The 24353-nt window shown below is 37.8% G+C and overlaps 2 protein-coding genes across 5 annotated transcripts in view; both read left to right on the top strand.

Annotated features, from left to right (window-relative positions):
• Nucleotides 1-7599, top strand: part of rhpn2 (rhophilin, Rho GTPase binding protein 2) — a 30032-nt gene extending 22433 nt beyond the window's left edge. The window contains exons 11-15 of one of the 2 annotated variants that reach the window (XM_055060059.1): nt 97-291; nt 691-737; nt 3191-3337; nt 5529-5684; nt 5983-7599. In XM_055060059.1, coding sequence (XP_054916034.1) covers nt 97-291; nt 691-737; nt 3191-3337; nt 5529-5684; nt 5983-6249 — 812 coding nt within the window. In that variant the 3' untranslated portion in view covers nt 6250-7599. Of the gene's footprint in view, nt 1-96; nt 292-690; nt 768-3190; nt 3338-5528; nt 5685-5982 lie in introns of both variants that reach the window. The other variant, XM_055060058.1, reaches the window with a different exon arrangement.
• A 1466-nt stretch (nt 7600-9065) lies between these two features.
• Nucleotides 9066-24353, top strand: part of cep89 (centrosomal protein 89) — a 37964-nt gene continuing 22676 nt past the window's right edge. Inside the window, exons 1-16 of one of the 3 annotated variants that reach the window (XM_055060091.1) lie at nt 9066-9336; nt 10052-10158; nt 11386-11532; nt 11778-11970; nt 12110-12161; nt 12713-12808; nt 13402-13611; nt 14297-14439; nt 15507-15557; nt 15716-15799; nt 16079-16173; nt 16825-16940; nt 17104-17284; nt 17817-17984; nt 19258-19399; nt 21032-21121. In XM_055060091.1, the coding sequence (XP_054916066.1) occupies nt 9295-9336; nt 10052-10158; nt 11386-11532; nt 11778-11970; nt 12110-12161; nt 12713-12808; nt 13402-13611; nt 14297-14439; nt 15507-15557; nt 15716-15799; nt 16079-16173; nt 16825-16940; nt 17104-17284; nt 17817-17984; nt 19258-19399; nt 21032-21121 (1917 nt within the window). In that variant the 5' untranslated portion in view covers nt 9066-9294. Of the gene's footprint in view, nt 9337-10051; nt 10159-11385; nt 11533-11777; nt 11971-12109; nt 12162-12712; nt 12809-13401; nt 13612-14293; nt 14440-15506; nt 15558-15715; nt 15800-16078; nt 16174-16824; nt 16941-17103; nt 17285-17816; nt 17985-19257; nt 19400-20994; nt 21122-24353 lie in introns of all 3 variants that reach the window. The other 2 variants (XM_055060090.1, XM_055060092.1) reach the window with 2 other exon arrangements.

Below are 24353 nucleotides of genomic sequence, written 5' to 3'. Positions count from 1 at the left end.
GAGCTAATAACAGCAGGGGGAATCAACTTGAAGGGACTACACTAGAGGCTGCCTTGGCAACACAAGCAGCTTTCACAATATTTCGTGTGTTTCCAGGTAAAGCTCACATTCGCCGTGCCATCTCGGGTCACGAAGAGGCTCTGAGGAACTACAGCCTTTGCCAGCACCTGGAGAAGCTGGAGGCTCTGCAGGAAATTCTAGAAGCCAGCCACCGGCGCTCACTCGACAAGTACAGCGACTACGAGAACGAGGAAGAGTTCGTTGACTATGTCGAAGCTCCAGACATCATATGTGAGTCCTGGGGGTGCTTTTCTGTTTAGAAAAAAAAAGCAGCAGCAGCAAATATCCTGTTTGCTTAAGCACAGGATGTTAAGATGAGATTCGAGGAATGCAGTCTGTCTGTATTCTTGCGTTAAGAGAGAGAAAAACTTCACTGTGATCAACTTGACGACAGAACAATGACCCCGAGCGTCTCCACAACAAACGCTTCCCAAGCTCAGAGACCATTTTGTTGACTTTCCTGGTGTCCACACCTGCTGCAGTTTTATTAGCTTTGATAAGTGACAGTTAGGTGACGCAGTATTTACTCTGTTGACCTCGCCTGTACTCCTCCCTGCAGGACGGCGGATGTAAATGTGCTGGCGATGGTTGGCGTTGTAAATGACCTCATTGTTTTTCCTCTCCCCTCAGCTAAAACAGAGCACAAAGCAGAAATGGAGCTTCCTGCTGCCACAAAGGTGAAAGTCACCGACTTTTTCCAGAGGCTGGTATGTGGGTTACTAATATTCTTTTACTCACATTACTATTTTTCCAGTTTTTTTTTTCCCTGGTTGGTTTATTCAGCAAGTGGTATAAAATGTCTGTGGATTTGTGTGTTTTTACCATTAAAGATCAGCTTAGAATTGAACACAAACAGACTTTCACTGTTTTTTTTTTATCATTTCTGAATACAACCAACCAAGGGTGAGTCTCCAGGAAGCTCTGGGACATTTAATCATGTGTTTAAAGACATGTAATTCCCAAAGCCTCCTGGACTTTCATCCAAAACAACAAATGGAAAACTAACACTAACCATGAACGGAAATGTGTTGAACGTGGTTTAAGCCTTATTTTGGTTACTATGGTATAAATTGAGGAAACAGAGAAAGGTGGAATATTTTGCAATTTTTTCGTCTTGTTGGTCAGTATTGGTATTTTGAATTCTCTTTGTGATATCTGGTTAAGGATATCGTTTTAAATTTCCTATCAATCACACTCAGACTTTTTCACATTTCCTCGCATTACAACCACCAACGTCAATGTGTTTGAATGAAATGTTACGTGACAGACGTACAAATCTGGACGGATATCCGTTCCTATTCTCTGGAATACTCTACATGTCCAGATTAGATCTGCCCACAGTCTGGATCATTTTAAATCACTTCTTAAAATTTATTTTTATTCTTTGGCTTTCGATCAATACTGTCGCTCTTCTGTTGGGATTTTATTTTAACTTATGATCACTCATATTATTTTAACAATATATAAAAAAATTTTTTCTTGTATTATTTCTCTTTTTCTTTTCATGAGCTTATTTCATTGTTTTGGTGCAGTCTAAAACTTGTTTTTAAAGTGCCATATAAATAAATTTGACACTGATATCCGTACACATCTGACTTTTAGGGGAAAGCAAGAAGTGGTTATTCAAAGCAAAGCGTCAACTCTGTGGGGCGGATCGGAAATGTACCAATAAAATAAATTGACATTTGTGGTTGTAAAGTGAGAAAATGTGGAACATTTCTCTTATTCTTTTTACTCTCCACAGTGATTCCTAAACTACTCACGTCTAAACATTCAGTTTCTGATTCATTTAGCATGAGTCTCATGCTAAATGCATGAAGGAGTGTCACTATGTACTACGTAATAGTGATTGTATGGGCTACATCGCTTTGGTTCAGCCCAGTTTACAGCTACGCTGATAAAATGCAGGCATCAGTTTCAGTCAGCAGGTGGTAAAGCCTCAGAACAGAAGGACTTCTGTTGTTCCTGTCATAAAATCCACCTATTAACTAGCAGTGTAAGCACAGGATCGTCATCCTTAGAAAAATAAAGAGGATTGCTGGATTTAGAACAATAAATAACTTTTCTCTCTGTGATTAAAATGAAGGCAAAAAAGCTTTTCTTGTAAGGAAATTTATTGTTCCTTTAAGTGTGTGAACTTCTCTGTATTCCCTGGTGTTAAACGATTTTACAAAAACGGTTACATTTATGACGGCCAAACCCAATCTTCATCTATGAAACAATAAAGTCACAAGTGTATCAGAAAGTAAACCTTGGATCTTGTAAACTTTTCTGATATGTGACATTGTATGGAGGAACTTTTTATAATTTTTTTATTCTCATTTATGCTCACTAATACATTCGAAATGACTGACGAAGCTGAAACAATTGAATTAATCGATTATTGAAATCATCAAGGAAGTTATTTGATTAAGCATTAACTGTAGTATACAAATAAAAAAAATGTCATTTGGTGAAGAAAACAAGATATTCAGAATATTAAGCCAAAACTATACAAAAAATATGTATTTTTTTATTTAAGATAACACCTTTAGTTTTTACATATGTTTTAACCAAAACTCCTCAAGTGGTATAGTTCTAGCTTTAGATGTTGGTTCAGACTTTCTGAAGGAATGCTATGTTGTTGCATTTTAGGCAATAAAATGTTTATTTTCTTATCTGAAAAAAGAAATGGAAACATTTGTTTTTCATGCTTTAATATATTTCTATTGTTGCATAAAAAATTACAAGTGGTTGAATTTTTAAATCTGATTATTCTGTTACTAAAATAATCAGTAGCTGCAGCCCTGTGCAAGTCAAAAACAAAGTACTTTGAAAATGTTTCTCTTTCTGAAAGCATGTTGATAAGATTTATACGTCTGAGTTTGTTACACAGAAACCTGATAACACAGATCCTTATGTTTACTGAAGAGAGAATGTATATGATTGCTCTCTGTGTGACTTGGCATACAAGAATCTTGACAGAACTACACAGGAATTTGCCTCTGACTGCCGTGTTTCAACAGGTCACGTGTCAGTGAGGACACAAGAAACTGGAATTTTAGTTCCGTCCCATTACAAAACCCAACAGGATCTTTTAAATTGAAAAAAACAAAATTAACCCAAGCATTTCCACCTTGTGTCCACTCAGGGCCCTCTGTCGGTCTTCTCGGCCAAGCAGAAGTGGACGGTCCCGAGGAAGATCCGAGTTTGTGCAGAAGACAGAGACCTGGGTTTCACACTAAAAGGAGAGGCACCAGTTCAGGTGGTCTCACTGGACCCTCTGAGCCGCGCCGCCGTAAGTTAAACTGCATTCTTTGCATCTGGCTGCACATTACAAATTATGTTATATTTGGAACGCTAAAGCACTGCCCACCCTACACAAAAGTGAGGAATTCAGTCAGAAACTCAAATGTAAGTTTATATGGTGAAGATTCACATAGAAGTTTATCCAGAGAGGAAGAGGAAGCCTGAAGAAAACATGTCTTAGAGGGCTAGCTTGGATACCTAACAAACCAGCATGTTACGCAGGGATTTAAAAGTACTTTAAGTGAAAGCAAGTCTAGTTGTAATGCACCACAGTAATGATAGACCACTTATGCCCAGAAGTTTCATTCAAAATGTCAAATTTTTGTGGCATTTAAGCAGATGTGGGAATCACTTCTGTCTACAAATAATTACTTTGTGTACTCAAACTCAAAAACGTGCCATAGGTTAGCTATGATACCTATGGTACCATGGTTTTGCCTGGATACAGCCAAGCTGATGGTCAATTACCAGTTCCATTTGCATTGACCATATCATTCCTCAATTTGATATTTTGAAAATACATTTGTTTAATGGAAACACAACAGGATGAGGTGTTTTCTTTTTTCTTTTGTTAAATCAAAATTAGTTTATTTCACAAAATTGCAAAGGAAACACTTTTCTTGCATCACTCCAGACACATGAGGTCAACAGGAAGTAGTTTTAGGATAATAGCAAGACATGTTTTTTGTGTGATTTATTGCATGAACAGACTTACTCACATATGATTTTAATTGCGTTTCTTACTTAATGGAGGCACTGCAAGTGTGAAATAGTGTTTGTTTTTTTTTGGGGGGGGGGGGATTTGTTTGTTTTTTTTTACATTGGCGTAATATCAACAAAGTTTTACGCACATATGTAATGGAAACGCAGCTACTGTCAAAACTTACTCCTTCATTTGTCTCACACACTGAGAAAAGTAGTGTTATTGGTAAAGCTATTTGTCATTTATAGACAGTGCAGATGACGTGTTTTGAGAGAGATGCAATAATTTTCCTAATGCCATCAGCAGAGGTTTTGTGCTGAATCATAAAAAAGTACACATTAAAGTAAAACGATTGATTTAATTTCCTGGAAATACTCTCCTAAATATGAATTTTGTTGTTCCAACCCCTCAGTTTTGAGCTACTCTTTCTCTTAAAACCAGCTTTCTAGTTGTTTAACAATTTTGGGGTGGAGGACCGCTTTGAAGGAGAGAAATCTGTCCTACAGACCTACTTATTTTTACAGAGCTTTGAAGAAAATAAGAGCGCTCACTCCTTTGACATATTTCCATTAGGGCTTTTTATTTTTGCCTAGCAATCAGTTTTCCATTTACAGCCTTTACAGAGGGGGAGGTTGCATATGCCGAGTCATCACTTGTGTATGGCAGAGAATATACTGTTTTCATGTTAAAAAAAGTCTACTGTAATATGACCTGCTTTAATAAAACATTAGAAAAACCTGCTCTAATTTATTTACAGTTTGTACTTTGACGATTCTTAGGCTTAAAGTTTATGAACTATGAAGGGTCCTCTAGTTATAACTCTTTGCACGATAATTAAACGACCAGCTCAGTTTGAGTCGGCTTTTTTGGACAGGAAATATGGACTAATTCCAAACACTCCTACCGGTTTTGTGGCTGTTCGATTCAAATGAAATCTGCCTCCGAAAGCTCAACGGGATTTGCGTCTAAAAATGTTGGAAGGCGCTCCCCTCCTCCCTCCTGACACTCTGGCCACTTAATTAAATTAAGAAACGGGGAGTATTTACGCCCTGCAATCCTCTGCAGCCTGACAACTCATTAAGATATGCTAACAAAAAGCAGGCCTTAATAAGCTGTGCAGGCCATCCAGAGAAACAGATTAATTATACAGCATGAGCTTACCAGGCCAAACTCTTAGCAAGTCTTTAATAAAGCATTCAGAACTTTTTTTTTTTTTTTAAACCAAGGGAGCTGATTTTGAAGAGTTATCGACCAGATCATGCAAATCTAAATCAAGCAATTGGACAGAAATGGTTCAACTCCTGCCTTTGGGTGTGGACCTTCTCTGAAAAAGACACACTCTTGTACACACTCTTACCTGTCTGCTGATTTTAGCTGGCTTAGAGGAGGAACAAGATGGAAGTCCTTATTCTCTGTGAATATAGCATCTTCTTTAAAATCAAGTGTTTGACTCTTGTCTCGTCCATGTCTTTTTAAGACCGATGGACTGAAGGAGGGCGACTACATTGTTGCCGTGGGTGACATAGACACCAAGTGGATGGCTGTCGGTGACATGATGCGACTTCTGAAAGACGTGGATGAGGAGGGGATTGAAATCCAGGTGGTCAGCGTGATCGACAACAGCCCTCCCATGGTATGTCTGACGAATTCCTGAAAGAAAAAAAAGAATTAAGGAGGCTCTTGTCAGACAAATGTCAGAATTATTTCCACTATGTTGCAAATGTATTGATACTCTTAAAATATTCATGTCAAAACCAAAAAGTGAATGCTGGACAAACTACACATACATGTAGTGTTGAAGGAAATGATGCTTGGTTGAAGTTTATTAGACAAGTTTAGTATGATACCATTACTGCAGCACACTTGCATATTTCAGACTGGTGACAAAAGCAGGAAATAGCTAATAAAAACCACATCCTGTGTCTACACAGCCTACCAAGAGCGCCACCTTCAGCGGAAACCTGCCCAAGACCTACTCCATGATTTGCCTGGCCCACAACGACGAAGACAAGCCCCCCAAGTCTCGCAAGGTCATCAAGAAGTCGTCGTTCCTCAGCTGGGGCCTGAAGAACAAGATGAAGAGCGCCAGCACCTTGAGCCTGCCCACGGACGACCACTCGGGGGCGCTCACCTGGAACAAACCCATCCCCACGTTCCCCACCTCCAGCGCTTACAACAACGACAACTTCCTCCACTGAGCCAGTGCTCTGCTGTATCTGCGCCGGATGCGCTTTCGTATGGAGTAGTTGTCACACATTTTGGTGTTTGGTGCCAAAAACGGCACGCAGGCTGCCCGTCTTAAGAGTGTCAGCAATAATGGGAAACCATTTTATTCCATGCGAGCGCATGTACAGCACAGTGTGACTCCAGTTACCATTCATCTTAAGACACACACAAAACAAAAACTCTAAAATTTGTGAGCGTACCCATGCCAGCGTCTACTGCTTTTGCAAGGCAGTGATTAGAATGTGGTCTAAGAAGTCCACAGCATTCCTGCATACATGAAGGACATTGTTACAAAAAAACATCACACAGCCGATCAGTGAGGGAAAACTAAAAGTGCTGTGAAGTTTTTTTTTAAGCCTAGCGAGATTTTTTTATTTTATATTTTTAGAACGCAATATCCGATAAGCTGCTAAATCATACCTTTAGTTTTGTGTTACTGTCTTCTTTTCTTTTTTTATTTGTATTTTGAGAGACAGCCTTTAAAGATGGTGTTTGAGCTTCGTGCCATGTCTGGGACGCTGTGTAAATAAAGAGACCTTTGTATTTTATCTCCTCACATGCTTCCATGCCCGCAACAAATCATTTACAGATCTTATATCTTCGTAGGAAGCTGGAGCCGAGCATCTTTATTAATGTGAATCTGTACGTAGTCGAATCTATGTTAATAGAAGGGAAGGTTGTGGTTACACTGATGTTTGCGACGCACACTCTGACAAATGAGTGGCTCGGATGAAAGCCTGCAGCCGAGCGCCTTAACGCTAACAACTCACATTTTGTGCTGACACTCCTCAGTGTTGGACTGTATCTCTTTATCTACAAAGTAGATTCTTATATTCGTTTGATAATCAAATTATTTATGTTGTTCAAAACCGCAAAAATAAATATATATATTTACTTTTTAAGTTTAGTTCAAGTTCTAAATTGTTACCTGATGGATTTCTGTCTTTTGGAGGAATGTATTTTACTAGCCTTGGAAAAATTGTCTTCTACCTTTTTTTTTGTTTTGTTTTTCTTTTCTAATGTGTATTTGTAAATGTTGTCATAAACCTATATAATATTCGGTACTGTCTGCGTTTACCTAACACTGTTTTAAGGTGCCATGTGTGTTAAATGATGAAGTAATGCGTATGGATGTTAGCTTTTATTTTTTGTGTGCGTTAACGCCGCAGTGCCTGGTGATGCTGAGTGCCTTAGTGTGTATGCAGAGGGTTTGGTCTCCTTTTCTTGTAATGCTTTCTGGTCGCTCGATGTGCTGCACTTTGTGCTGCATTGTTAGGTCTTTGCCATGTATGTTCACTCAAATAAAACAGAATCAACAAAAATGGTGACTTTTCTGAAGTATTTGTCAGGCTTTGTCTATCTGGACCCAACGATGCGGAGCAGGTGAGAAATGTCTGGAATGAGGTTTGACCGACACACACCTCTTAAAAAACTTTCATCAGTTTTTCCTTTTTCTTTTTTTTTAAAGTCAGGCTGGTACCACATGACATCCTAATCCATCATTCCACAGAATGAAGGAAACATGTGATTACATTTTACTCGTTTGAACTTTTTATGGCCTAAAAAATTGATTGCTGGGTGTGATGTGTGCTCTAAACTTAAATGGGACTTTTTTTTTTTTTTGACAAGTGAAAGTTTGTTTGTTGAACTTTTCCCAGTATGTCGGTATAGAAAATGTAATCCAAATATAAATCGAATTAATTACATACAAATTTTTCGTCCTAACAATGCCACAGTATACGTTGTAGTTGGCTGTTCTTGGGACTGTTCAAGAGCTGACTGTGCAAAGAGGGATGTGTCACTAAAAGAAAACAAAGATGAGGGGTAATGGCTATGTTCATCCAAGACTGTAACACTGCAAATGTTTTCAGTCCGAGGCTTTCACATAACCTCTGTAACAAACTGTTACGTGCTGCAAAACACAAAATTCTGTCAGGAATTTTTGACTAGTTTCTAGTTTCTATTGTATTTTTGTACAATAGAAATAAGACAAAAGTAATTCAAAAGTCACTTTTCAGTAAGCTTTTTTAAGTCAGTAATTCTCAAGTATTAATTTAAAAAGTACTAGTTACACTGGCGAATTCTTTCACTTATAAAAAGATGATTTATTTTTCCAAGTGGAAAAAAATCCACCAGTGGAACTAGTACTGTCTGTATCTATATTTAAGAAATATTAACTAATATAATGCAATTTTTTTATACTGAAAGTCAAAACAGACTGGAAGCCAAATTTTCTTTTGTCAGATATTAAGTTACTCTGTCACCATTTACTGTAATCCAAATGTAATGTTACAAAGGTTTGAATTACTGTCTCAAGTCTATGCAATGGAGATCTCAACTTGGTGTAGGTTGTAGAACTAAAAGTTACTTAGAAAAACTGGATTTTCCAAACTAAATAATAATTATGTGTTAATTATAGCCAGTTTATATAAAATACAAATGAAAAAATATCAAGTATAAAATCTAAAGTCTCTTTTCTTTCTTTCTTTCTTTCTTTCTTTCTTTCTTTCTTTCTTTCTTTCTTTCTTTCTTTCTTTCTTTCTTTCTTTCTTTCTTTCTTTCTTTCTTTCTTTCTTTCTTTCTTTCTTTCTTTCTTTAATGCAGTTTAGGTTTCAACCGATGTTATGCTTTTTTTTTTTATTTAATGGGACACACACGCCCCCTGGTGGACAGACTGTTGGTCGTTGGAAACACCGTTGCTAGGGGATTTAAAACGGTGTCTGATTGGCTGGATTTGAGCAGGGAAACCAATCACCGCTTCTTTTGCAAAGACATGGTTTCCCATGGTTAAGCGTCTAGATACCGCGGCTGGTAAATCAGTATCCTTTTTATTTAGTTAGCTTGTTTATCGTAGGCTGTTTTTTAAGAACAGAGAACTCATTCCTACCATATGAGAAGAACAAGATAGCGGGTGTTTTTTTTTCAAGACAGTTTGGCGATTAGTTTGTAAAGTCTTTGTGTAAAAGAAAAGCTTTTTGTCCGTCAAGGTAAAGAGCTAAAGGTAAATCAGTTTCATAATGATGAAATTCAACTTCAGACGGGAGAAAGACAAGGAGTTTGTAAGTTTTCCATTATTATTATTATTATTAGCACTTTCCAATGTTTAACTCGGTTAACATGCCATGTTGTATTAGCTTTAGCATAGTGTAATTAGAGTCACTTAGCTTTTCTTGTGTTCAGCTGACATTTAATAATGTCCGTACAATATTAAAACATTGTTGGTTTAATATCGACTGTCTGTCGGAGCAAGTGGCGAGTATTTACAGCGCCGTGCAAAATGATCCATCTGTCTGAAATTGTTTTTGCTGGGCAAACACTAATTGCAGTGGAGTTTTAAATGAATAGCAACACAAATTAAGCAGTGAGTGTAAGGTTTTGAATGATCTCTTACAAATAAAAATCACAGTCAGTTCTTTGTGCAGCCACCTGTCTCTGTAGGAATGTCTACCTGGCTTACAAAACTTCACAATGATGTGCTGATTTGTGTTGGTTTTGAGTAATTATAACCAAAGAGAAATTCAACCAGGTTACACCTGAAAACGTCACTGAAAGCATTAACCTGACAAATGCAAAGCACTGTTGCCACTGACATTCACCTGCATCCCTCATCCAACATTTCCCCTGACCCCCATCCAGTTTCATCGTTGCTATAAAATAACATTACTTGTTATTTTATTTCCAAGTCCTGAACCTCTGTACAAAAACAGAGTTATTGTCTGTGTGTGACAGGCTGACCCTGTTATCTCTCCCCTCTCGATGTGTTGTGTTGTGTAGAAGCACATAGCTCATGGTTTGATCCCTGCCGCCTCCATCGCTCCTAAAGCCGCCGTGCCTCGTACTCCTCCCCCTCAAAGCCCAGACCCCTCACCTGAGAGACATAGGTACCTCACACGCTGCCTTTGTCACCTTCAACCTCCAACATCTTTTCACAATTTGCACTATTTTCCTAGAAGCCTTTTTTTTCTTTCTCTGTTCTTCTTTTACATTTGCAAGGTCACTACTGAAATGTTGTGGACTGACTGCTATTGTAATCAATATTCAACTTTAAGGGAGATTCCACAATTGTTGGCCCTCTGGTAAAGGTGTGCAAAAAGCCACAAAAACAAAAACAAAACAAAAAAAGTAATTTATTCAGCGAAAGAATTTTATTTTGATTCAGTTATCATTTCATTTATTGTCTACTCTTGTTTTAATTACAGCTCCTCACAATAGTGAAATGCCTTATGATAAATTAAAAAAGCAAACAAACAAGTGAACAGGGTAAGTGGATTTCTGCTTTGGGTTCATAGCAAAAATAGAGCCCAGAAATTGATTGTTTTTTTTTTTTTTTTACATTAGTGAATACATAAGTGTATTCACTAATGTAAAAAACAAACAAACAAAAAAACGAACAAAAAAACCACAAACAAATAAAATTGATCATTTCCACCCCAACAGCAACATGTTTCTGAGAGTGTTGCTTCTGGATGATGTCTAATCATAGGGGCACTAAGACATTCATCCAGCAGTCTGCTGTGTTTTTGAGTATAAAAAAAAAAAAAAAAAAGTTTGAAGTTGACAAGAATTTGGAAAATTTCACTCTCTAATTATGTATCGTTGTTGTTGGAAGACATTGTTAACAACACCAAAACTCCAACTATAAACTTGTAAAAAAAAAAAGGCACAGGGGGAAACTTGCAAGCCTGTTGTAGTTTCTTAATGACTTTCATGGTCAAATTGCATGAAATTTGACATTCCATGCAATGGGAAATTCTTTCACATTTCATGAAACAGCAAATGTCACCTAATATTTGACTGGCATTGAGAACGTGAATGTATAGCACTTCAATAATCAGCTTGCAGATGGAAACCCCATTGGAACACTGCAGAATGAGCTGAAGAGAATGGAGGATGAATAGAACTGAGCTCTTAAAACATCTTTACCAAGAGTGTGAGTGTAAGAATATGAGGTGCTTTTAACTTATTTATTGGGCTGAACCGAGATACTAACTTATCTTTTACAGCAACTCATAAAATGATATCTTCTGGCTTAATGAGCCAAATTTGACACAAACAATAATTATTGTTTGTGCCTTTTTGCTATGCAACGTCTGTGTTCACATCCACAGATCGGCGTTGGCTGCAGCTATCCTGTCTTCCTCGCTGACGGGACAAACGTGGGTCATCCCGCCCGCTCGGCCAAGGTCCTTCTCTGAGACAGATCGTTCCGAATCCTTCCTTTCTGAGCCAAACGGCAGCAGCGTGCTTTACTCAAGGTGAATTCTCCTCTACAGCTGCACTGCTGTCCAGTCTTCAGAAAAGTATCCCTTTGAGGCTACAAAATTTAGTGAGCCACTCAGACCTTTGAGGCTACAAAATTTAGTGAGCCACTCAGAGTTCCTTCCTAGACTTGCATCAAAGTCCAAATTCTGCCTTTTCCACCTGGAATTAAAGTCAGTTCATAAAAAGCGAGATAGGTTTTCTGTCATGTTCAGTCTTCGAATCACTTTACCTTCAACAGAGACAGATGGTCAGAGGATTTGGCTAGCCGGCCACACCTGTCGTCCCCTGATCACTCCGAGGGAGAGTTGGAAGACGACAAAGACGGAGCTGATAACCAGGATGATGTGGACGAGCATGTGTATCAAACTCTGGACAGACGAGAGGATCTTAGAGTGTCAGAAACGGTTCATAACCTGCCTCTAGAAGCAGAGGTAAGGAAGCACACTTTTGCTGTGTTATACAACATCAGATAATGTTTTTGTTGGAGCTGTATAGTCTGTCTGCTCTGACATATTCAGACAGAAAAAGATTTGTCTGTCTGACTTCCTGTTTCACCCGTCTCTCTTCCAGGCCGTTCTGTCTCTGGCCTCTCACGTATCGGGTAGAAGAGTTCCATCTCCAGGTACTGACTTTACTCTACACATGGATGGGTTATAGTAGCCTATGTAGACTCAGTAGAACTGCTTCAGAATAAAGTGATTGTAGCTCAGAAGTGATGGAAACGTTTATCACCAGCATGAGAAAGCATGAGGAAGTTGCTCCAGTCAGGAATCTTCTGCCAGATCCTGGTTTTCTTTGAGGTCTGAACTTTGGATATTTTAAAGCATATCAACCTCTCTTCACCTTTATGAGAGGTTGATTAAAATCACAGCAACATGCAAAAAACGCATGCTATAGGTTGATGTTTTCATGGACAGAAAACAGTGGGAGTTCATAGTTTTGAGGCAAAACTAATTTAAAATGTTCCGAATACTTACTTGACTAATTACTAAATGAATGTCATTAGAACTAAATTATATTCGCTATTACTTGAGCTGTGTCCAGGCATTAGATGGTGAGGACCTATAATATTCTACTGTGCACGTTAATAAAGTGATCCATACATGATCTCAAATGCATCACTCAGGTACGTGTACTTTTCCTGCCGTTACACTCATTCTTTACAACTTCCAGATCTCACTGAGGAATCAAGTGGCCAGTCTCCAGAAGCCAGAAGGAGGAGAGAAACTCTCAGAAAGAGCTCTGAAAACCGCAAGAAAGATGTGAGATGTATGTGTTTCCTGTCACCTTCTGTCGCTCTTATTTTTATTTATTTATCTTCATTTATCCACCAAACAATAATTGAATTTCCAAACAGAGATCTCTTTTTGTTTTCTTGTTCCTTTGTTGTTCTGCCTTGAACTGAACTTTCAGTAGGAAATAGATGTTTCACAGTCATTTGTCTAAATGATTAGGAAGAACTGGCTGTTTCACATCAAGTAAGGTAAAATGTTGTCGGCTACATACTGAAGCGTGTCATTTTACCAGCATTTAAAATTCTTCTGATGTTTTTTGTTGAGCTGTCACATACAATCCAAAACAACAGAAAAAAAGAAAAGAGTAACATTTGTGACAAAATGTGGGTGAAGACTTTTGCAAGGCACTACAGTTGTTTTTAGCCAGCAACCATGTGTTACGTTCTGAATCCACTAGAGGGCAATCTACCACAAAGTCAGGCAAACTGAAACTTTCCTTGTTTTGTGCTCTGCTTTCTTATGCATTTCTGAGTTCATTCAGCAGAAAGATAACTGGTAAATTACTGTATTAAAAGAAAAGTTCTGCATTTATTTTAGAGATTTAGAACTGTCCTTATTGTATTTCAGCTCTGCCACCCATCCCAACCACTAATAGGCCAGGTGGTGCAAAAATGCCAAAACAGAACGTTCTTGAAAGCAACCAAGGATACAGTGAGCTGCGGAAACAGAGGAAGACCAAGACAATACACGAAGACAAGCAGCTGGAAAAGAGGCTGGATCGCCTGGAGCGGGAGATCAGTCAGAGCCGCGCTTCCTCAAACCTCAGGTCCTCTGCAGGTAAAACGAAGGAAGTGTCAAAGGAAAATAAGTCTGAAGGTTTAGTGAAGGAAATGATTGCAGCATTTTGTAATTAAAAAACAAAACATAACAAAAACTCTAAAGTTAAAAAATATAAACGTTCAATAAACAGAAGTTCAAGTTCTACCATGATTTCATTACATCCCAAAACATAAAAATCACCTGGGAAATATCATCAGTATTGAGGAAATGTCTTCCAAGAATCCTTCCACTTGTTTTGTTGTGATTTATAAATGAATCAGTGAGACATTATGATGGATTATTAGAACCATAGCAAATTAAAAAGTAATTTTCTGGTAAAAAAAAAACAAAAACAAACAAACAACAAAATCTTGTTTTAGGTCAACTTGAAAAGTAGAACATTTTCATAGAATTTCAACGTTTTTTTCTAAAACATGTTTTTTTCTAAAACATGTTTTTTTCTGCAAATTTCTTTTTAAAAAAAATTCTCAGATTTGGGTTTTTCTCAATTTTTCAACTTAAGGAGCTTAGAGATGTCAGTGTTTTTTTTCTTGAAAATTTCTGAGATTAATCTAAAAATTCCTGAGTTTTTTTGGTGCAAATTTGCTCCAATGTTTTTTACCTAGCTACTTTGGCCCTAATATGGAGCCGTATCATTCTGAGAACCGATAATATTGAACACCCTGCTGTGCTGTGCTAGCAGGCAGCCAGACAGAGCTGCAGAGCCTGAGGCAGCACGCGCAGGAGCTTGTGGACGAAAACGACGCCCTGAAACTGACCGTCCACCGTCTGAACGTGGAGCTGAGCCACTACCAAGCTCGCTTCAGACCGCTGTCCAAACAAGAGGTATGAAAAACTCAGTCGACTTGGGCAATGTGCTGAGAACAAGAGCTAATCAAACTAATGAGTTCAATCAAAATCACCCAACTGTAGCACTAATGAAACATGCTCTTTGTAAAATAACCATGCCTGTGATATGACATGTTTCACTTCAGTGTGTTTCTGGAAATATTTGTTTCGTAATCTCATATGATTTAATCATATTTTGTGTTTATTTCACCATTTCCGCCTTTCTAATCAAGCTTTACTGATAGACATCCAGTGTCTTCCTTTTGATCCGCAGCCCTGCTGAGTGAAAGGAGGTTTTCTTGTCCCTTCTTCCAAGTCTCCGCTCCACTGCGTCGTTTAACCGGCGGATGAAAGCAGACCTGTGCTTTTAATCATGACTAGCTCATGCTGTTTTTTTTTTTTTCACATCAGGAGTTTTTTTGTGCTCATCTCTGACTGTTTGCTTCCAATGTACCAGCATGTCTTTGTGAGCGACTCATTAGTGACAGTGGAGGTGAAAAGAAAAGACAGGTGGGGGTGGATTTAAAATAGCTCTACATTACAAAAGAATAAATGAATAAAGAAAGAAAGAAATAGGGTAATGACAGAGGAAGAACTTTATGACAAAAGCATAAAGCTAAACTTCAGTCAAAACAAAGCTTTACAGTTAAATAATATGTGAAATAGGCTTTCCAGCAAGCTTTTCCCAGCAAAAGCTTGCTGGGAAGCCTGTTGTGTTAGACCAGTGAAACACAGAACTGTACTGTATTCCTTGTCTTTCTCAACATGCTCCTTAAGTGTTTGAACTGAAAGAAACAGAAAGCAAAGCATTGTTTTTGCAACATATTACCAGTTGCAGTCAGCTAATCCCACTCACTCCTTTTGTTTTCCTTGCATAAACATCGTCTTTGATATGGACCATGATTTCTTTCAGTGAGCTCAATGTGAACCTTCCTAGTTAAAAAGGTTCCATCTATGATGATGTCACCATTTTGTTGTTGCATTGTTCTGAATATACAATCACAAATTTTAAGAAAAAATAACAACTAACTTTTTTGTTTTGTCTTTGGCTGAATTTCATCTAGAGCTCCAAAATCAAAGGCATACCAAGCACAGGTTCTCCCCCTCCATGGCTGGTTAGTAAAGATAAAAACCTTTTTCTGATTCTGCTAGGTTTAAGATTTTTCTCCTGTTATTGAGGCAAGAAGGACAATTAGCGTTTTTTTTTTTTTTTATGTGACATAAATAAACGGAATATTTAGCATATTTTCTTTCATCATCAATATCTTTTTAGGTTGACATGAAGTATTTATGCCCTTTGCTGCTGGCCTATGAAGACAACATGAATGAGAAGGAAGCTCTTCTACAAACTACTGAGGTAAAACTGTTTTTAATACAGGTCATATGCATTTCTGTTTTTTTTTCCTTCTTCCCACATTTACAAGAAGCTCTCTGAAGGTGTAAAAAGCTTCACATTCTCGAATAACACATCAAAATACATGAAAGTTTAGGAAAAAAGAACACATTGGCTCGGTCTCTACTCGGAGGAGCAAGGACTGAGAAAAATAAGGGCTCTCTTTTTGCTTGGTTTCTGTTTCATTTTCCCAGTTTATATGATTTTCAAGGTTGGTTTCGTCTGTGTGTTTGCCTGCTACAGGAGGAGGTGACCAAGTTGCGAGCAAAAGTAGACGATGTGATGAAAGAAAACAAGAGGCTCCGTGATGAGATGGATGCGGTCAACCATAAGGACTGGTAAGAAATGTTGGATCATCAGAATCAGAACTTATCCTGATGATAAACAAAGACAAAAAATGAAGTGCCTTTTTCTTCTGCCTTTCTGGCCTTTTGCTCTGTTAGTTTAATCAGTCAAAAGAACAAAGAGAGACAATCACTTTTGTATCTGTCCTTAATTATATAAATTAGCATTTAGAGAGTTTTTCCAAACAAATTTATCAACATGACATCACTGATCACTAATTTGGCTTCATATTTGTCATGTTGATCTTCAGAACATTGAGGCCAATTTGAAAAGTGCTGTTTCAAGTAAAAAAAGTTTACATATAAACCTCTTTACTGTTAGATGCATTAAAATAAACATTGAGATTATTTACTCTAAGTTGATTGTGCATTACTTTGCAAAAATACTAATTTATTTCCATTGATCTAATTTTTACTATTGTATTTGTATTTACTTAATATTATTGTTATTATAATTATTATTATTGGAGCTGTCATTTTCCTTCAACTTGACAATTATTCACTACTTTGTGTTGGTCTATCAAAACTGCACTGACATGAAATGTGCAAAATAACTTTGCAAGGCACTGGATATATTTATTTTCAGTTTTACCTCAAAAGAACAGAGGAATTAAAAACAAAAACCTCCCTTCAATCTCTCTGCAGCCAGATGATTCAGCAGCAGGCGCTTCTGGTTTTGCAGGAGAACCAGGCCCTGATTGGTCAGCTGGAGGCTCAGCATGAAAAAGCCAAAGCCAACCACGGCAAACACCAATCTGAAGGTGCTGCGAAAAAGGGCTAACGTAAACTGAAACGCATTTCTCAACAGCCAAGAAAACAGCAACGTGAAAGTTGTGAAATAAAATTCCAAACTGAACAATCTTTTGGTTTCTCGCCTACTTCTTTTCCTTTACACTGTTCTCCTCCTTCTGCCTCTCTCTGTAGTCTCGAAAATGTCTAAGCAGCTTATGATGTTGGAGGAAGCGAACGAGCGTCTGCAGGAGGACCTGGAAGGAAGCAGACGGGATTTAAAGAAACGCACAGAGGAGGTCGAGCTGCTGCAGGCTCGCCTCAAGGATGTCGTCACATGGGATGAGCACTGCAGCATTGCAGGCAAACTCAGAAGGTGCTTCTACAGCCTCTGCTTTGATTAATATTACCACCTTTAAATGATTAACTAGCATTAAAACAACTCTGTTCCATTCGTCTGATTGAGAATTGTGAAATTGTGGATTCCACCCTATTACTTTTTTTCATGAATGTACAGTTTAGTTTATTTCAATATTTCAAAGCAAACGATTTGATGCGGGAAAAATAAGATAAGATTCAAGAAGTCCAACATTGCATTCTTAATTGCCGCAGAGACCAGCGAGGGGATGAATTATTTAACAAGAAAGAGAGTAATTAAAGCCAGCAGAGTTCTGCAAATTAAGAAGAAAAAATTAGCACTCTCAAAGAAAATGAAAAAATTACCAAAGCTTTGAGCCTTTCAAGGTTTTGTGGTTTTTTTTTTTTCGCAGACTTTATATAGCCAGAATCCAAATGAAAAAAAAAACAAGATATCAACTGGAATATTATAAAAAATCTGAAAACATTTTCCTTGAAACTTGTTTACCCAAGTGAATCCTTTAACGCTTAAATCTGCTCCTGACTTTCAGACATCTGGACGAGCAGGAGAGGAGAAATAAGAGCGAGAAGGAGCAGTTGCTTCTAAAAATGTCCAGCCTGCAAGAGGAGAACAAGAGTCTGGCTCTGGACAAAGCCAGCCTGGCTGCTGATGTGAGGACAGTGAAGACTGAGCTGGAGCGCTGCAAACAAGCAAACAGGTACCAAATGGGCTTCTTCTGGGTCCACCGACTCCTTTATCATCACCTTCATCATTCTAGGAAGGTGACAGTATGTGTTGCTACAAGGTACTTTTGTCATATTAAAAGTAACTTTTAAAAATAGCAACCTTAAAGCAAGTATATTAAACATACTTTTTTTTATAAAGCCCACATTTTTGTATTAAAGGAGCAGTATTATGTTCTCCAGGTACATACTTAATTATTTTATAGAATAATAAAGTATCTATGTCACTTCAGTTGCTTTAAAAATGCTTCGTATATCGAGCAAATGTGACTTAGAAGATATTTTACTTCCTGATTTAACGGCTTGAAATTGGGACTATATCTATTTAAAAATTCCTGCTCTTTCTGAAACTTTGCCTTCAAGAAATCATGACAACGTCGCTCCTTTAACCATGTTTTTACCAGTGCACACAGAGAAGTAGTTCATACGATGAGCTCAACAACTGTGCTGTCCCGCCAGGTGTTTGCTAATTGTTGATGGCTAGTTTGAAGGAGCTGAGTGGGAGAGGTGAGAAGGAGTATTTCTCAAAGTTGCATGAAAGAATTGAGGCGACACTCCAAGTATGTTTTTGATGAGGAATAAAGTTGATTTTATAAAGTACTACACCTATAAAAAGTTTAAGTTTAAGTGCAAAATCATTATGGTTAACACAAAAGAGAGGCTTGAAAACATCTGTCTGTGTGTAATCTATTCAATGTTTCACTTAGTGCATTGAGTGGTCCAGTAAATTATTTAGTTTCCTTCTGGCTGATCACCGATAAGGGCTTGACCAGACGATTTGTTCTGTTCTGCACGTCATATAATTCATATGCAGATTTTATTGCAGATGATGATTTTCTTAATTTATTTTTTAATTTTAATCATGGACTCAAGCTGTTCTAAAATTTCCTTTGCTCTGGGAGCGTGCTGGGTTCCAGCAGGCTTGCTCTGAGATTAATGTGGAGTTTTTCATTCCGAGGTGTGAAGACTGTCAAAAAGGGTGTTGGATTAGCCGAGGATTGTCTCACGTCCTTGTACAGATGGAAACGTCTGAAGATATCCAGTTAATTCTTTGTCTCTCTTCTGTTCTCACCTCCTCTCTCTTCCTCTCTCTCGCTGTCTCTCTGTCTGCCCAACTCCTTTTTCCTTAACCCTGCTACATTTTTCCATTGTTTTATCTCCTCTCTCCATTTTACATTGTAGCTTTCGTCTCCTGTTTAAAATTCTCTCACTTGTTAACTCACACAATCGTTCCTGTCAATCAATTAGGAAGGCAGAGGGGAGGATGAGTACGCTGAGGAGACAAAAGGAAGAGCATTTGCTGAATGAGGAGAAGACTCGTCATTACCTGGAGGCTGTTGTTTCTGTCGCAGAGCACATTTCCAGGGAAAGAGACCATCTATTGCACACGGTACTGCTGATGTTACTGCTGTTCCGATATGGACTGCTTCACAAGTAACATGCACACACTAACAGCGCAAAACTTTGCCAATATTTCGCCAGTGGCGAAAAGACACAATTTCGTAATTAAAATCACACGTGAATAAATTAGTTCAATAAAAAAAATGTCACATGATTTTGCAAACACTTCCTGTTGTCGTCTTCTCTGTGGTTTCCATTGCAAAATAAACCAATAAAACCTCAACCAAATGCAAAAAACTTAGCAAAAAATTTTTATTTGATCAAAATTGCCATGTTTTTGTGAAGCAAATTGATTTTCTAATTGTCAAATTGTGCAATTATGTGGTCAAAACAGCTATAAACCGACATAATTTCTCTTGCAGTAGAGTGTCAACACTGTTTTGAGCTAATTCGTTTTAGCTTGCAAGAAAGCTTGCAGTTGATTTGAAATACTCGCCAACATTCATCAAAATAAATAGTTTATTTATTTTGTGATCTGACTGATTATCAGGTGTGCAGGTGAACAAAATATGAAAGTCTGGGCAGGAGCACGTAGCACAGAATGACAGACAGATGTGAGCCGTGTTCTGGCAGGCGATTTAGCACGTCAGATGAAGCTGGGGCTCATATGTATTAAGAAACTAATGGATACAAAACCGAGCAGCTGTGCAGCATCTGGGTGATGGCAGCCAATTTATATAGGCTTAAAAAATCCCAGAAAGCACATTGTCTGAACTTGTTGTTTAACCCTCAGGTAGCTTTGCCCCTTCTGTCTGGAAAGTACAGACAATGATCAAGCCAACAGTGGGTTCCATGGACACAAGTGCAAATAGAGAAGGTGGCAGATAATCTAGCACATAACCTTTTTACTACAATTCACTTCAGTTTAATTATGTATTTTAGGTATTTGCTAATGTAAAATTCTTCAATAGCTGTATTTAATCTGCTTAGATTAAACATGACCACATTCCACTAAGCTTATTATGCCATGTAATGTGATCATCCACGGAACTGCACTCTATTTAACTATGAAAATTGCACAAGCAATATGTCAAATCAGGGGTGTCCGTAGTGCGGCTCAGGGGCCATTTGCAGCCCTGCGATTGATTCCGTGATAGTCCGTTTGGTTTATTACAAAAGACAGTGTATTTTCCACCTTTAAATTATGGACATATGGAGATTACCCTACAGGAGTTGATGTGTGTCCATTGACTATAGAATAAAAGTAATAATAAAAAAAATGTAAAAAAAAAATATATATATATATATATATATATATATATATATATATATATATATATATATATATATATATATATATATATATATATATATATAATTACAGAATGATTTCCTTTACCAATATTTATTTAACTGTATTTAGTAAAAATCTTTTTTTACTTTGATATTAAAGATTTTATTTTCCTTAAAGCCAAATGCTATTGACCATAATTTCTTCTCTAAAGCCAATAAAATGGGGAAACACAATTTACCATAATATGACAGTCATATGCTCTGACCATTAAAAACCTTTGTTTTTTTCCAATTCTCCCCCTTTCCTCCATGTCTCTCTCCCAACTCTGTGTCCTTCCCTTCCTTTCATAGCTCAGTAACCCTCCATCTTCCCTTTCTGCCCTCTTAGGCATCTGGACTCCAGCAGGAAAAGCAGGGATTTGTCAGCAGAATTCTGAATGGTACGGTCCGCTTTGGGAAGCTTCAAGAGGAACTCAAAGTAAGCTCTTTTTCCTTCTCTGTTTCTTTCCTTTCCCCCTTTCTTTGTTGAAAGTCTGAAGTGTGATTTTACTCACATTTCAGGGGGTCGTGATTGGCTTTTAGGATTGGAGATGTAAGATTTGAGACAGATCTAAATGCAAACAAGAAAGTAAAGTTCCTCGAGGCTGCAATGATGGCTGAATTTGGGTGCCTAGCATTCATATTTGTGGAGCTTCGTCCAGCAGGTGTCTTTAGTTCTCAAAATGAAGGCCATTTTCTTGTTGATTCTGCTCAATAGAATCCTCATGTGTAGTTAATATTGATCAGCCCACTCTATCTGGATCAATGTCATTTACTGTTAACTTCTACTACTTGGTGCACACTGATTTCCGTCAGCTCTTTGTCTCGCAAGAGTGAACACTGGGAGCATTTTCATTGAAAGGAAGCAAAATCAACATTAATAAAATTATTTTTGAGAAACTGCATCACTGACGATGATGTTTGTAAACATAAAGCTGCAAGTGGCTGCAAAAATTCAAAATCCTACCAAGAACCTCTGGTCTAGTATCTTTCAAGTGAGATGCTCACACTTGAGTATCTCTATACTTGAAATAGTTTGAAAACTATTTCTCTTATTTCTTTTTAAATAAGAGAAAACTGACTTGCAAGTGCTTTATTTATTTAGTTTTTTTTTTTTAGCAAGAAACATGAGCTTGTTTTAAGTCAATAATTCCTTAATCTTGATGAAAAAGTGCTACTTCCACTGACAGATTATTTCACTTACAATATGTTAAAAATGTCATGTTACAAGTGAACTATTCTGCCTGTGGAACTAGTACTTTAAAAAAAAACTAAGTAATTGATGTAAAGCAAGCTCCTATATCCCACAAAATGACTTGAAACCGCAATTAGTGTATAACTGCCACTATGTTGAAGGGAATTATGAAACTTGTCATGCAGAATTTTTACTCTCCAGCTGTTTATTTGCCATTTTTTTAATCTGTAGAAGAAGAATCTGAAGAGTGACAATGCACATCTGCAGTTACAGTTAACTGCTTAGTAATGCAGCTTCCGCACAGCACACGGCACTGATGTCACGTGATCAAAGGAATGTGACTTGATTGGATAAAAGCCACACGATCAGCTCTGGCAGTGATTACCTAGGTGACGTTTTTACTGCCAAATTTAAAGGAAAAAACAAATGCACAAGATAAAAAGTCAGCGTTATGAGTTCAGTGTCTAATAAAACAGTCTATTTTTTACTCATGAGCGAAGCAAAGCCGCAGTCTGAGAATCAAAGCGACTGTCTGGATTTGGCTCTCTCGTCTGAACTGATGAGTGAACAGATGGTGGCAGCAGCTGGATGAATTCAGAAGTGCTCAGGGACGTTCTCTCAGGTCAAATCAGCTCCTCTCATCGCAGCAACATCCTGAAACAAATGCAGGATGTCTGCATTTGCAAAGCTCTTATCTGAGACTGTTCCGAGCTCTGAGGGCATTTTGGTTGCTGAAGGCAGATGATTTAAATTATGTCAAATTTCCAGCACTTGTTTTTCGGTCTGCTGAATGTTGCTACGCAGACATGAAGTTATATCTAGAGGAGGTACGGCATCACATTAATAGCATAGCATTTAAAATAAAAGGGATTTTCACCTGTTTCAGTCTCAAGTACACATATTGTAGCAGAATACAAAGGACTTTATTTTATTGTATATATATATTTTGTCCCATTTATTTGTTCACTTGGTCCAGACGTTTAAATAATATATGACAAGCTATCTTTTGTCACTTCTGCTAAATCTTGTAAGAAGATTTTTTTTAATAGAGAACTTCTGATCTGTAGCTACATATCAGGCAGAATATAAAAGCACTTTATACAGAGGGCTGTTCCTGTTAGCCTCGATATGCTAGGAGCCATATTTATCCTGTCACCACATACACTGATGGATGATGAAGGAAGTAAAATCTTCAAAGCAGTGCAGTTGTTGTTAGGGAGTGATGCCAGCAAAAAGCCTTCACTGTCGTACCATGATAAATTTCATTTATTTATTTTTTATTTAACCTTTATATTACCAGGATAAAATCCTAATTATTCATGAGAGTCCTGGCCAAGAGGCAGCAACCAATACATCAGATTTACATATGGTAACAATGCAGTTTGCTAAACTCTAGTAGGATTTTCACTGGAATTAATTACTCTTGCCCACCAGACACCAAAGACCAAACTCTCTCCTCAACCACAATCTCCAGAAACAAATAATGATATATCAAACATCACAGCCATGAACATTTCTCAGAAAAATCAGATAGAGTATTAGCATAATCCAGCCACTGACCCCGGTGTAACCCCATATATTTAAATGATGTAACTGTAAAGAACAAGAAATGCTAGTTTCCGCATTTTTCCTTTGCCCTCTTTCTATCCTCATGTTTCCTCTCAGCTTGTGGAACTTCACAGAGTTCCCTCTCTGGTATTTTGACTTCACTGAGACTTTTCATGGCGATGACATTTTAAAGTCCAGTGGTTTTCAGAAAGGTGATAGAACGTCATAAATCGATGCTTCATCGGTTGTGCAAGCCTCCCTTCTGTGAAGTGCCGAACTTCCTCATCCTCGGTATGGAATTCATCGAAAGGTGAATCTTAATGTTTCAGTTTTTGCCTTTGGCCTCCACTTTTTTTCTCTCACATTGAAATAATGATAAAACTGTTCTCAGATATTCTTTGCCTGGTATCAACCTATTAGCCTCACACCAGCTCATGAATTGTGTTATTTGGTGGTATAAAGAGAAAGCAGGTTGTCACTAAATTATTCACACGCGATTAATATTCATGCTGGTCCATCTCCTAGAAACACCTGAAAATCTTGCATATTTTATGGAGTCACAAGTTTGAATGACCCATGTAGTTCCTGACCCAGATTTACATTTTCTTTTAGGAAATCGAAATAGTCTCTTATTATCCCATCTCTTCTGTGTTGTGAAATTTTAATTTAACTTCTATGTTTTTAATTTAGTTAGCTCTGCCATCTCCTAGTTCTCCCAGTACAGACTCCTGAAATACACCACTCAGTCAGAAACAACCAGGAGGAGGGACTTGGCGCTGTCAATCACTTTCATGCTCACGCTCTACCCCTTGTTGGTGTGTTCACCACAACCTATCTTGACACGAATGCTAACGTTAGTTAGCATGACCACCAATGATGGCGGCTAAACAGTTTTCCTTGAATGATAAATGTTTCTCTGCCATTAGCA

Source organism: Poeciliopsis prolifica, unplaced genomic scaffold, assembly GCF_027474105.1.
Source record: "Poeciliopsis prolifica strain line A6 unplaced genomic scaffold, Auburn_PproV2 SCAFFOLD057, whole genome shotgun sequence".
Taxonomy (NCBI): Eukaryota; Metazoa; Chordata; class Actinopteri; order Cyprinodontiformes; family Poeciliidae; genus Poeciliopsis; species Poeciliopsis prolifica.
Note: the sequence above shows the minus strand (reverse complement) of the source record. Positions and strands in the feature narration are given on the sequence as shown.